Source organism: Hippopotamus amphibius, chromosome 4, assembly GCF_030028045.1.
Source record: "Hippopotamus amphibius kiboko isolate mHipAmp2 chromosome 4, mHipAmp2.hap2, whole genome shotgun sequence".
Taxonomy (NCBI): domain Eukaryota; kingdom Metazoa; phylum Chordata; class Mammalia; order Artiodactyla; family Hippopotamidae; genus Hippopotamus; species Hippopotamus amphibius.
Window position 1 is genome coordinate 148,249,807 of NC_080189.1, and position 13,930 is coordinate 148,263,736.

General features: G+C 42.9%; 1 protein-coding gene and 1 pseudogene across 1 annotated transcript in view; one reads left to right on the plus strand and one right to left on the minus strand.

The window, feature by feature from the left end:
* The window catches only part of PRKCH (protein kinase C eta), a 219,740-nt gene that overhangs the window by 57,578 nt on the left and 148,232 nt on the right, over positions 1 to 13,930 (plus strand). Inside the window, exon 2 of the mRNA XM_057730683.1 lies at positions 11,089 to 11,152. Coding sequence (XP_057586666.1) covers positions 11,089 to 11,152 — 64 coding nt within the window. The remainder of the gene's footprint in view (positions 1 to 11,088; positions 11,153 to 13,930) is intronic.
* LOC130851017 (40S ribosomal protein S4, X isoform-like) lies at positions 2,317 to 3,207 on the minus strand (annotated as a pseudogene).

The following is a 13,930-nucleotide window of genomic DNA, read 5'->3' on the forward strand; positions in this document are numbered from 1 at the left end:
CAGAAAGGGGGCTGTGAGGCTGCCAAGCAGGAGAGAGGGCATGTATGGCAATCCTCACCTCCAGCCACAGTCCAAAGGCCACCTGTCCCTTTCATTTAATACCTCATCCTGGCAAGGACAGAGTATGTTCTCTTTCTGGAAGGGTCTACAGAACAGAAAGAAGAAGGGTCGAGATCATGTTGAAAGTGCCCTTTTCTTTGATGTAGGGAATACAATTACTGTGGTTCCTCTCTCAGTTTAGGGTCTGCCGTGGCATGAGAGCTTTGTGGGGGCGGACACCTTCTTGCAGGAGAAAGAAAGTGCCTTCTTAGTTCTGGAGGATGCTGTTCTGAGAGTCCTCTGCTGGTTTTGAGGGTGGACATTTGACTCCAGAAGAGCTTGGCCCACCCATTTTGGTCCATCAGGAGTACCAGCAGCTCTGGATCTCCTGGGCTGGACAGATCCCTTCATAGTCTCTGTTCTCATTCACAAGGAGGTGGCAGGCAGGTCTTCCAGCACAGAATTGAACTCCCTAAGAGGTAAAGAGGGAGGAATTGTAAGTGGAGTATTTTGAAGAGCCTAAGGCATCTGTCATCTGATTTACATTTTCAGTCCCTTGGATATTGGAGTCAAAGATTGAGACACACACACACACACACACACACACACACACAGCACTTATACAGTAGACAATTTCTGTCTATCCTTAGCCCTCTCCTCGGCAGAGAAAAATATTTTAGTCAATAGAGTTATCCAATCTGGACTATTTATTCCTGATTTTTTCATTTTGGGTAAAGAGACTTTGAAAAACTAATTTTAATGCAAAAGATTTCCATTAGGAGATATACTTTTTACACTAGGACATAGGGGTAATGGGCTCTGAGTTGAAATAATTCTCAATTTAAATTTACAGCGATTGTGTGGGTATGTTTAGCTGAGGGTGAGCAAGAGTTACCATGAGGCTTAAGTCTGAATTTGAGAGAGAGACTCTTGTCATCTTTACTTTTTCTGTGGAGTTCAGAAACTGTTTCTGGCTTGGAATCATAGAATCTTAGATATGAAAAGAGCTTAAACCCTAGTCCATCTTCACTGTCTCGGCGCAGAAGCCAGATGACCTGCCACCAGAGCTGTGGTCACAGCTGAGGGCTCTTTCCCCACCATCCTCTTAGACCACATGGTGGGTCCAGACTTAACAAGATCAGGATTTAATCACTGACTAAAGATAGTATTTTCTGCCACTTTAAACTAGTCAGATTTGATGTCTCACCTTTCTGCTCAGTTTTTGCCATTTTCTTTTTCTGATTGTTTTTAATCTTTTTAGTGTTTTCTTTTTTTTTTTAGTGTGCAAAAATAGAAAATCAGCAGGAACATAGGGTTTGCCTCATTCACCCCCTTTTCCTTTGAACTCCTTCCCATGGCGAGGCGATGTGCTGTGTGTCTGCAGCACATGACCCTGACTCGAATCCTCCAGGCAGCTGACTAATGGGACCTGAGATGCCCACTGCATTCTGCTGGCCCCAGCACAGACTTGCCACACTCCACAGCTCCTGCCACGTGCCCCTGTGAAGAGCCATCAGGAGACACCATCAGGCTGGTGCCACTCCCGCTGGCCTTGGCAGTGAGGAAGCGAGGCTGGAACACCGAGGCTTGGCATTTGGCAGGGAGCACCCTCGGGTGCTAAGGGCACAAGTCTAGCCCAAGTTCCCAGGGAAACGGGTGATGTTATTGACCTAACATGCCAAAGCCTGGGCATGCTGGTTGGGTGAACAGAAGGCATCAGGCAAACCCACTGTAACCCGCAGGCAGACACAGGCACAGCAGCCTACACGGAGGCAGGTGTGGAACTGGGGAGGGATCTTCCCTGAGTCTGGATCTTGGCTTGGCCTTCACTGCTGGGTGACCTTGGTCAATTCTGTAATCTCACTGAGCCTCCATTTTCCCATCTGTGCAACGGCGGTGGTGATACTTACGTTGCAGGGGGGTGAAGGTGAGAAATAATGTAGGTCAGGCACCTGGCCGGGCCCCTGCACATTGATGAGTTCAAGACACAGTAACTGTTATTTCTATTACTAGGGACACAACTACACACCTCCTTGTTGGTTATTGGTACAATTCGGTAGAGAATTTTTTTCCTTTAAGAATTTGAACTCTCATTTTTAAGCCTCATGGTTTTAGCTGGAAGAGAATTGTGAAATGCTTTATCATGTTTTTAGGTTCTTTTGTTACTTATACCTAGAAAAATTATAGAAATGATCTACCTAGCCAAGAATCTGAATATCACACAAGGCCCATAGAGTTTAGGTGAACCTTCTACCTTTGCCCAATAAAGGGTTGTGGTTTTTTGTTTGTTTGTTTGTTATGTGGTATTATCTTTAAGTACAAAGGCTTTTCCAATCATGCCACTCAGAGATCATTTTATCCACTGCTCTGTTTGGCCGCCAGTCTCTTGTCTCTCTCCTCAGCAATGGTAAGGCGGATACCCTTTCCACGGGGAAGAGAGATCCATGGTTTGTTGCCTTTGCCAATAACGAAAATGTTGGAGAGCCGGGTGGCAAAGCTGTTGCCATTGGCATCTTTCACGTGAACTACATCAAAAGAACCAGGATGTCTCTCCCGGTTAGTGATCACACCAATTCTTCCCAGGTTAGCGCCTCCAGTCACCATGCACAGGTTACCAGTGTCAAATTTGATGAAATCAGTAATTTTGCCAGTCTCCAAATCAATCTGAATGGTGTCATTCACCTTGATGAGGGGGTCAGGGTAGCAGATGGTACAAGCGTCATGGGTCACCAGATGAGGGATTCCTTTCGTCCCCACAAAGATCTTTCTCACTTTGCACAACTTATACTTGGCCTCCTCAGGTGTAATTCGATGAACAGCAAAGCGACCCTTGGTGTCATAGATCAGGCGAAAATTCTCTCTAGTCTTGTCAATGCTGATAACATCCATAAAACCAGCAGGGTATGTTATATCAGTGCGGACCTTGCCATCAATCTTAATGAAACGCTGCATGCAGATCTTCTTTACTTCATCTCCTGTTAGGGCCTACTTAAGTCTGTTCATTAGGAAAATGATTAGAGGGAGACATTCCCTCAGCTTGTGGGGACCAGTAGATGGAGGAGGAGCAAACACACCAGTCAGTTTATCCAGCATCCAGTGCTTTGGAGCTGCTACACGCTTCAGGTGCTTCTTGGGACCATGGGCCATGGCTGCGTTAGACACGAAAAGAGACCTTGTTTGTTTTTCTTTTAACATGCTAGGACCTTTTGCTTATCCCAGGCTGAGATGAGTATTAAGTAGCCAGAAGTTTCCTGCCTGTGATCAATTCTAATGCCTTCTGTGAAGGGAAATGGTTGTAAATTATTACCAGTTAATTGAGTGTTTCCGTTGAGTCCTGCGCGCAGGCTTTTATCCAAGCCTGTTTGGAATCCTGGAACATTAGAGTTAGAAAGGTTTTTAACAATCCTCTTGTTTCATGGGCAAGAAGACCGAGTCAGGGAAGGTGACTTGCCCAACTCCTGCAAAGTGATACCAAAGGAAGGAAACACTGGCCCAGGGTGTGTGGTGGGGGAGGGGGCTGACGACCCGGTGGCACATCGAGCGAGCAGAATGTGACCCCTAAGCAGTGGGCCTCGGTAGTCCACATGCTACTGGTTTGCCTTGGAGCCATCTTGAAGTGCTTTTATATTTTACAAAGGGCTGTCAGAGTATTTATTACAGAATAAAATACTATCATTCCTATTTTATAGGTGATGAAAATGAAGTGGTCAGATGACCTTCCAATTCAGCTTATTAGACCAAATCAACAAATATTTGTTGAGTTGAGGCCCTTCGGGGAATAAAAAGTGTCAAATCCTACCAGAATGGAGCTTACAGACTTAATTGCAGGTGATAAGATATAAGTCTATGAAATTTTATCTAATGGTTAAGGGCATTGATAACTACTAAGATAATAATCAAGAGAGGAATTTTGAAACTGGAGGGATTGATGTGCATGTCAGGATTTCCTGGCGAGAGTTTCTTCCTTCAGCTTCTGTAGCTATGTCATCTCTGCCAGGTACATTCAGCTGCTTCTTCCACCTGCAGCCCCAGGGAGCTTCTCTGGGAAATCCTGAGCACCTGGCAATGATCCTGACACTAGGAGTCATTCAGTCAAGGTTGGAATGAGTGGCTAGGTGAAGAGAGAAAGGCTTTCTAAGCAGAGACAGCAGCATGAGCACAGGTGTGTCTGTGACATAGTGAGGAGATGGACCTGACTAGAAGAGCAGGTTTAAAGAATGGAAATTTGAAAAAGAGGTTTGGGTTAATTAGTGGGGAGCCCATGATGCCCTGGAAAGCCAGATGAAGCAGGCTGAGTTTTCCTCTGAAGGCACTAGAAAGCCTCTGGAGGCTTGGATGGAGGAAAGTTGAGAGTGGCACTTTGGAAAGGGCAGTTGGGCAGTGAGGTGTAGACACTTGCTTGTTTTTATACCACAGAAGTTTTAAATTTTGATGCAGTCCAATTTATCATTTTTTTGTCACTTGTAATTTTGATGTCATATCTAAGAAACTGTTGCCTAACCCAAAGTCAGGAAAATTTATTCCTCTATTTTCTTCTAAGAGTTTTATAGTTTTTAGCTCTTATGTTTAGGTCTGTGATCCATTTTGAGTTCATATTTATATATGGTGTGGGGTAGGGGTCTGTCTGCTTTTATTCTTTTGGATGTAGAATCCAGTTGTCCCAGCACCATTTGTTACAAAGAGTATTGTTTCTCCATTTAATTGTCTTGGTACTCTCCTGCCCCCTTTTTGATCCTTCTCTACCACGAGTCCTAGTTCCCTTACCTGTCCCCAGGCAACCACTGCTATGTTTTCTGCCACTTATAGAAACTATGTGTTATAGCCATATAAAACTATATGTTGTCTTGCCTTTTCTAGGCAGAATGTTCTCTTTTGTGTTTGGCTTCTTTTATTTACTATTCTTCCATGTTGTTGCATGCATCAATAATTTATTCTTTTTATTGTAGTGTACTATTCCATTGTATGGCTATATCATATTTTTAAAAGAGCCCCTGTGAGCATTTGCATACATATCTCTGAACATATGCTTGCTTTATTCTTGGCTGAATACCTAGGAGTCAACTGGCTGGATCAAATGGGAGATGTATGTGTAACTTTTAAGAAAATGTCAAGCTGTTTCCAAAGTGATGGTACCATTTTACAGTCCCATCAACAATATATGAGAATGCCAGTTGCTCCGCATTCTTACATTTAGTATGGTCAGACTTTTTAATGTTATCCCTCCTAATAGGTATGTATTGTTACTGCATTGTAGTTTTAATTTGCATTTCTCTAATGACTAATGATGTTGAACTTGTTTTTATGTACTTATTTGCCACCTTTATATTATGTCTTCTTTGGTGAAATGAAGTGATAAAGCCCATTTTTTAAAAGTTGGGTTGTTTGCTTATAGAGTTTTGTGAGTTCTTTACTCAGATACAAGTGAGAAAAAACGTACACATATTTTCTCCTGATCTGTAGCTTGTCTTTCATTATCTTGACAGTCTTTCAAAGAGCAGAAATTTTAATTTACATGAAGTGCCGTTTATCATTTTGTTTTTTCATGGTTTGTGCTTTTGGTTTTATATCTAAGAAATATTTGCCTAACCCAAGTTCCCAAAGATTTTCTCTGATGTATTTTTCTTGAAATAGTAAAGTGTTAGGGGTTTATTTAAGCTCTTTATTGGAATATAATTGCTTTACACTCTTGTGCCAGTTTCTCCGGTACAACAAAGTGAATCAGCTGTATTTATACATATAACCCCTCCCTCCCTCGACTCCTTCCTACCCTCCCTATCCAACCCCTCTAAGTCATCACCAATCATCGAGTTGATCTCCCCATGTTACGCAGCAGCTTGGAAAGTGTTACGTTTTATGTTTAGGTCTATGATTCATTTTGAGTTAATTTTTGTATAAGTTACAACGCGTGAGTGGGAGTTCACTATTGTGTGTATGGACATCCAGTGGTTACAGCACCATTTGTTTACACTCAGTTTTGGTGATTTATCTATTTGTGCTTAAGAATATCACTTTTAAAGGCCATTGCTTTTTGAGTTTTGATGAGGGCCCAGGAGTTGCCCTCCTCACTATGGAAGTGGTCTATACGAAAGAGGGCTTAGTATTTTTCACTTCTCCCTGAATGACTGTTACAGAAAAAATGTTCAACACGTTCATTTCTAAGTGGGATCTCTCTGGAACTCCGGCCTCAGCTCTATCCTGGTGGACATTCTGTAAGTGCCTTAGATGATGACAGGGTAACTCAGGCCTTATTTTGGAATGCCATAAAGCTGACGAGGAGAGTGACTGAATGACTGGATTTGGGATCCAGTGAGCCTTGGGTCCCAGAGCAACAAGCTGAAATTCTATAGAAAAAAAATAGAAGTTCTTAGGATTTGGAGCCTAAGCACTACATAGGATGGACAAAGCAGAGCCTTACAGCATGCAGAAAAGATGCAAAGGTTTTAGTTGATGGCAAACTCAAGCTGGGTCACTGGGGCTCCTCAGTGTATTCATGAAGTCTTTAGCTGTATCACTAAAGGAAATTGTCACTGTCGAAATCAAAGTTGGTGATAACCTTGCTTTGTCCAGTTAAGGTCTGGTTGCACCTGGGCTGATGTTCACTCTTTCATGGGGGTGGGGAGGGGGGCAGGAGAAACTGGAGCAGATCTGGAGGAAACTGATCAGAATGCTGAAGGAGAAAACCATATCCTATGTGAAGCTGCTAGGAATATCCCTGCTTGTTTGTTAACTTACTCACAAAACCATTTCAGTCCTCTTATGTGCAAGGCAGGGTCCTAAGGGACCAGGGCGTAATAACTGCAGCATGAGCGGGTTCCAGCAATGGTCTCTATAACGGTGTGGAGTTGCCCACCTGTCTAAAGGAGGTCTCGGAAGGTCTTCTTGTAAAAAGTGAGTTTTGAGTTGACTCTCAATGGACAAATAGGAGTTTGACAATTTAAAAAGAGAAAGATTTTCTCGCTATAAAGATTGCATACCCCAAATCACTAGGCGGTAAGCTTCAGACAATATACAGGTAATGTGTATTTTTCACCATTTTGACTACATTCTTCATTACGCTATCTGACCCATAATACATTTTGTTGATCTCTCGGATTATAAATGAAATAACATGCCTCCCTGAAGGGTCTACAAATAATTTAAAGAGGCTGAGATACAGGTTGTATGTGTTTGGGATGGTGAAGACATGGCATGCAGAGTTTGGCTCTTATCGTAGAAGGGAGAAGACACATAGAAGGATTTTAAGTTAGAAAGTCAGATTTTCATTTTTGAAATGTCAGTGGTAGCAGCTGGGGGATAATGAGTCTGGAGGCAGAAACCAACTAGAAGGTCCCTGCCAGAGGCTTGGTGAGGCAGAGCAGGAGAAGCGGAGAGGAAGTGGGGAGTGTAGGAGAGGCTCAGAAAGTAGACTTGGTGGGATCTGGTAGGATTATATGCACACAGTGAAAAGCCTGGGCTGCTGGGGAAATGGTGCAATCAGGAATGGAGGGAATTAATTAGAGGGTACACGATAAGACTTTGGACTCTGGGCATGTTGAATTAAAGGGACTTGTTTCAGTGAGACACTGAGATGGAGACTTTCAGAAAAGGTACATATATAGATTTGGGAGTAAAGCCTGTGCTTAAGACTTAGGAAATGAATGTGACTACACCCTCTTGGAAGTTCTGATATGTTTGTTTTTTCTTCTACTCCTACCCCCAAAGAATCTCAGGTGGGTTTTGAAATCATAAGTCTGAATCTTCCAATGGAAGGAAAAGAGGACTTAGGAGCAGCAGGGTTTAAGGAGAGATTCATGAAGAAGAAAGCTAGCAGGAGTATCAGATACTGCAGAGAAGTCAGCGGAGGGGAAGACAGACACATCTTTGGATCTGACCGTGGGATGTGATGAGGGGTACAGGAATTATTTCAGTGCCAGGGGAGGCATGGGTGTTAGAAGGTGTAGAAGGGAGGTGATAATTGTCTTTAAAACTATGACTTATTCTTTTGGGCTGCCAATTTGGATAAGCGTTTTTGGGTGAAAGTGATAGAAAACCCTACTCAAACTGGCTAAAGCAAAGGAATTTATCGGCTCAAATAACTGAAAAGTCCAGAAGAATCAAGCAGGGCTTGATCTAAGGCTTTAAATGACATCATGACTTGGTCTCTTTCTCTCTCAGCTCTCCCTTCTTTACTGGCTTCATTCCCCAGCCCAATGTGGTGATAAGAATGGTGCCAGAGACTCCCAAGTGTATGTCCTTCCAGATTGAAGTTGAGCAGGAGTGAGATTGTATTTCTTCCTTGTAGATCCAGGATTCCTGATTGCACCTCCTTGGATTTTGTGCCCAAATCTGCACCAGTGACTGAGGATAGGGAGGAGTAATTACTCAAATTGCCAGACATGAGGCATGTATCAGCTCCAGGCCAGTCATCGTGGCTGAGGGAATTCAGTGCTCCGCTTGGCAAGCCTGGGTCACGTGTTCAATATGGAACCAAGGGTAGAATCTCAGCTGAGCCATGGACTAATGTGAGGGCAGGGTAGTTCTCCAGTAAAGCTGAAGTGCTGTTCCCAGAATCTGTAGAGCTCAAAATGCACTACAGCAGTAGGGGACAAAACTAGGTTTGATGAATAGAAGCTATTGGTCACTGCATTTCTGCTGTTAGTGAAAGATCTTCTCTGGGGTACAGGAATGAAAGAGGCCAGCTGTGGTGGTAGTGAGCTGGCTGTCACTGGAGGTGTCTAAGCAACCACCACCATGAATAGATGCCAAACCATCAGCACTGTGTAGATGAAGCAGATAACCTCTAAGGCCACATTTTCCAACTGTTTCTCTGTGACGGTAAGGAATACATTTTACTCTAAAACCCAGTATACCCTTCTCATGCATACAGAACTACAAACAGAATTTTCATGACATGGTACTTTTCCTTACTGTTTGGCGTGTTCATATTTTCTGCTCCACTTTATTCTGCTTAAAAATCCTTGTAATGTTTAACCCACTACATAGTCTTCACGTCTCACTAGTGAGTCTCAATCTGCAGTTGGTAAAACCCTGTACTAAGGTCAGAGGTCTTAGATGGACTAGGCTTGCAGATGGCATTTGAGTCCTGCTTTTCTACCATGATGGTGGCTTGGGTCAAAAATGAGGATCGAACCTGTTGCACTGTGAGCGTGCCGGATTCTAAGTGCCAGAGTCTCCTGCAGCCCATCAGAGCAGCTCCTGACCCAGAGGGTGGAAGGGCCTTCTTTCTTGGCCCTTGGGCAGTGTTGGAGCAAGGTTACGGGCTGGATCTTGGAGGTGGCCCGGCAGTCTGTCTGTCCAGAGGCTGGAGCAGCTCCTTCTGTGCCAGCAGCAGTTGATGTTGTGAGGTTGAATGTGTGCGTGTGGCTCCGCCAGGCTTTTATATTGAAGATGAGGGAGTGGCTTTTAAAAATAACATATTTTTGACTTGAAACAAGTCAAGGCAGAGAGTGGAGACAATTAGAGACTGACATCCTGTTTAGTCATCTCTCCAGAGAGCTCTATTTTCAGAACTGTTCTATAAAGGTTCACAAGTAGTGTTAAGATAGGTAAGGGGATATTGTTAAGTTAATAGTCGTGATGCAAGAAACTGATTTGAACACTGGGGTGAGTTACAGCGTGGTAACCGCACTGACAGCAGACTGAATGCAGAGAAAGGCAGGGTTTATAAAAGTCAACTGTTACATAGATGAAGCTTTTTGAGTCACTAAAAAAGAGATATCTTTTATTTTGAAAATGTATGCACAGGGAATCGTATTTAAGAAAAAGTGGTGAGCTAGGGTAAGGTCAACGTATTTTTTTTTCTTCAGTATTGGTCACCTATGGGTACAATACAAACAGTAAATAGTATGGCTAAGGCTCTTTGAGATTGCCTGATGGGAGCCATGTCAGAAATGCTGAGTAATGGCATCATGGACTTGGAGATGGGAGCAGTGGAGCTGGGGATGGTTAAGAACCTTGCCGAGAGTCCAGAGCCGCTGTGGCGGTCAGACTGGAGTCTGTGTCCTGGTCTAGTTTGAACACTGTACCATGTGATTTGCAGGTCATTTAAATTTAATAGTCTACCCAAAAGACTGTGCATATCTAAACTCAGCTTCTCTGGGCCTCCCTCTCTTAGACAGAAGGTCAAAGACAGACCTGAAGCCATGGGCTGAACCTGACAAGATTTAATTTAAGGACAATTGTGAATTCATGTATTGGAGTCCCAAAGAGCCTCAGAATCCATGGCTAAGAGGTGTTCCTGGGTAGTTCAAGGTTAGCATGAAGAGGGAAGAGCCTGCCTACCTGGGCTGGTGTGGTCAGAGCAGGTGTGGAGGGCGTGCCCCGTCCTGGGGCCATGCTGTGTGAAGGTCTTTGGGAGACGGGAGTGTGTGCAGAGGATGGGATCTAGTGAGAAGACATCCAGCTGCCTCTTTGGCAGAACGTCCGTCTTGTTTTCTCAGCTCATGGATGAAAACTTGAAGGAACATTGGTGCTCCCATGAACAGTTGAGAGTAGTGAATGCACAGCACACTTACTGCCTCCCCTGGTGCTTCCTGAGGATGAACTGCACTCAAGTGGAAATGGTATAGACAGAGCCAGCACTCTTCCATTCAAACTACTTCCTGAAACTAAAGGTGTGCAGCCGACCGTGCCGCATTGGTTCGTTGCCTTTATGTTGCTATCATTTTTCTATTTCACACACTTGCCACGTGGTTTAGTAAAATATTGTTCTTACGAACGGTGCGCGTCAGTTAGGGATGTCTCAGAAACAGTGACCACGCACGTGGGTACTCATCAATATCACAAAGAGCCAAAATGGAAGAAAACATTCAAGAGAGGGAAAGCATTGCAGAAGAGTTCCCTTTAGATCTGCTTTTCATCCTCTACAGTTTCTTGTGCTATCACTTGTTTCCTGCCCCTCTACTGTTGAGTGAAAGACTTAGATCTGATTTATGGCTGTGATTTGTGCATTGAGGTTTCTCTGTAAAGAATTATTTGAGGCCCACAAAAAATTGTTCAAAATGAGAATATAACATACAGTGTTTTGTTTTGTTTTTTTCTCTCTTCTAGGTGGATCTGGAGCCAGAAGGGAAAGTTTTTGTTGTAATAACCCTAGCAGGGAGTTTCACTGAAGGTAAGAATGCATTTGGGGTGGTTTCTGGTATTTGTGTACTCTTAGCTCATACTCAGTAGGAATTTATATCATGGAGCATATAAAAAGAGCATTCTGTAAAAGCTGCTTTGAAAGACTGACTGTAGAAACTGGCTGGTTGGTGTTTTGTTGTCTAATGGCCTGTTGGTTTGGGTTGCCAGAGTAAATACACTTGCTAACTCTGGCAATCTTGTGTTTTGTCTACCATAGTCACTGAGTTTTTGTTTTTATTTATCATCTTCTTAGTCCTTAGTTCAAGAGGTTCTTGCCTCTTTGGGTTCATGTCTGTTAAACTGTATTTTAGATTTTTGGCTTTGGACCAAACTTTTAGTTTGCCCCCGAACGTATTAAAAATTTAAGGATCGTGTTCTCTTCCTTACAATCTTTATCTCATTCTGTCCTTTAAGGTATTCTGTTCCTCTTCCCTTGTACTAACCCCACCTCCCATGCCCCATCTTTTAAAAATCAAGGTAAAATTTATATACAGTGAAATGAATAGATCAGAAGTGAAGAGTTTGGTTTTGACAAATGCGTACGACTATGTGACTAGCACTCCAATCCAAGACATAGAACATTTCCCTCCCTCCAAAAGTTCCTTGTGTCCTCTCCCAGTTAATCCCCTGCTGCCAGAGGCAATAAATGCAATGTTTTTTTTCCACCACAGATTGATTTTGTCTACTCTGGAAGTTCATATAAGTGGAACTACATAGCATGTTCTCTTTTGTGTCTGATTTCTTTTGCTCAGCGTAATTTCTGTGAGATCCATGCATGTCGTTGGGTATATTAATATTCTATTCCTTTTTATTGCTAGATATTCCATTATAAAAAATGTAGCACAGTTTTGTTTGCTTATTCTTATCTTAATGAACATTTTGGAGTTTTCCCTGTTTGGGGTTATTATGAAGATGCTTCCATAAACATTCTTGTATGTAAATGACACTTTGATTTCTCTTGGGTAAATATCTAGCAGTGGAATTGCTGGATAATAGAGTAGATACACGTTTAACTTTATAAGACACTCTCAAGTGGTTTTCCAAAGTGGTCATATTCTTATGTTCCCATCAGCAATATTTGAGAGTTCCAATTACTCTGTATCCTCCCAACACTTGGTATGGTCATTCTCTTTAATTTTAGACATGCTGGTGGCTATGAAATAATATCTTGTGGCTTTAATTTGCATATCAAATTCCCTCTAATTTCTGTCCCTTTCCTGGTGGCTCTCCAGTGTTTCCAATTAATTGTTTTAGAATGTATTTCTAAATATTTTAATTGTTTTTGGTGGGAGGATTAGTCCATTACAAGCTACTCCACCATTACTAAAATCCTTACAAAGATCTGTAGATGTGTGGATGCATGGTTTGTCTGTTTGGTGTTGGCATTTTGCAAATTGGTGACACCTTTAGGAAATGGTTTTCTCTCACCTCAGTCAACCCTTCTCATTCATGTGGGCAAATTATCTTAATGTTAACATTTTTCAACCTGTTGTCTCCATTGTTGCATCTTATCTTTGTGCTCTGATACTCAAATTAGCAGAAACTTGGGATACTTGAACATGAAAACACTGCCCAGATTACAGTTTGGGGGTCTTCTGCCTGCTCACAGGTCTTTTGGTTTTGCTTGGTATCTTGAACATACAGGATTCGTGAGAAAAATGAGTCTGCTCATAACTCAGTGGAATAAAATGTAACGTAATATTACAGAACATTGTTGATAGAACATTCTTACAGCACATGGAAGGTGGGTACAACCATGGTATAGACAAGCCCTGCAGTGAGAAAAGAGGCATGAATGAGGAGTGGGTGAGACCCTGCATGTGCTGAACAACCTTTCTGCACTGAGTGACAAGAGACCAGTGGAGTAAGATGATGCATGTTAGACCAGGTCTGATGGTGTCATAGTTGTTACATGACATCCTTTTTTTAGTTACGTCATCCCTCTAGGGCTAAATTTTATTAAGTTGCTATCTTCCTTAATTGTACACTAGAAACATCAGAACAATGGCACTGGAATACTCGATATTCTCATAGTATTAATTCATTAGTTATAGCGATAAGAAGAAAGGAATGTCAAGTGTTATTCGGGGTGAGTTCTTACTAGGTCATTGCACCTTTTAGAGGTGACCCTGGGTAAAATGGCGAGACAGGCCAAGTTCATCTTTGGTAATTCCAACTCCCCTTTAAGTTAGTCCTTCCTGTTCTCTGCCTTCAACTGTCTCTTACTCCAGTAGGATGCCCAGTGATCTCCTCTCTGGGAACACTTGCTAATAAGGAAGATAGTGAATTCACGGACTAAGTCACACTAAAGTGATAGTGATTGAGATCTTAGCACTCTACTCCTCTTAGGTGTGCCTGCATATTTTAAAAGCTGCTAAAAGAGCTGTTTTATCCATGAGAAACAGAGTATTGAATGTTGCAATTTCAGGATCTCTGGCATCACTGTGTGGGTGTATTTTAAAAGCTCAGATCTGTTCTCTCTGTGGGAGCCTTGTCTTGTCAGTTGTCTCCTCGGCTGGGGCTCAGCTTGAGCTGGCACATTGCTGCTGCCTCAGGGCACAGCTTCCTTGTCAGATGCAGGGAACGTGATGGCTGCCTCTGTGTGTGTTACACAAGGAGGGAATGGAGCCCCCCAGCCCCCACACACCTGCCTCAGCTGTGGCAGCACCTGGACCTGGCACTGTAAGAATGTCCCTGGCCTGGCCTCTCTCCTGTCAGCCACCCTAGATCATCCCCGACCATAAAGTGACAGATAGACTGATAGAAC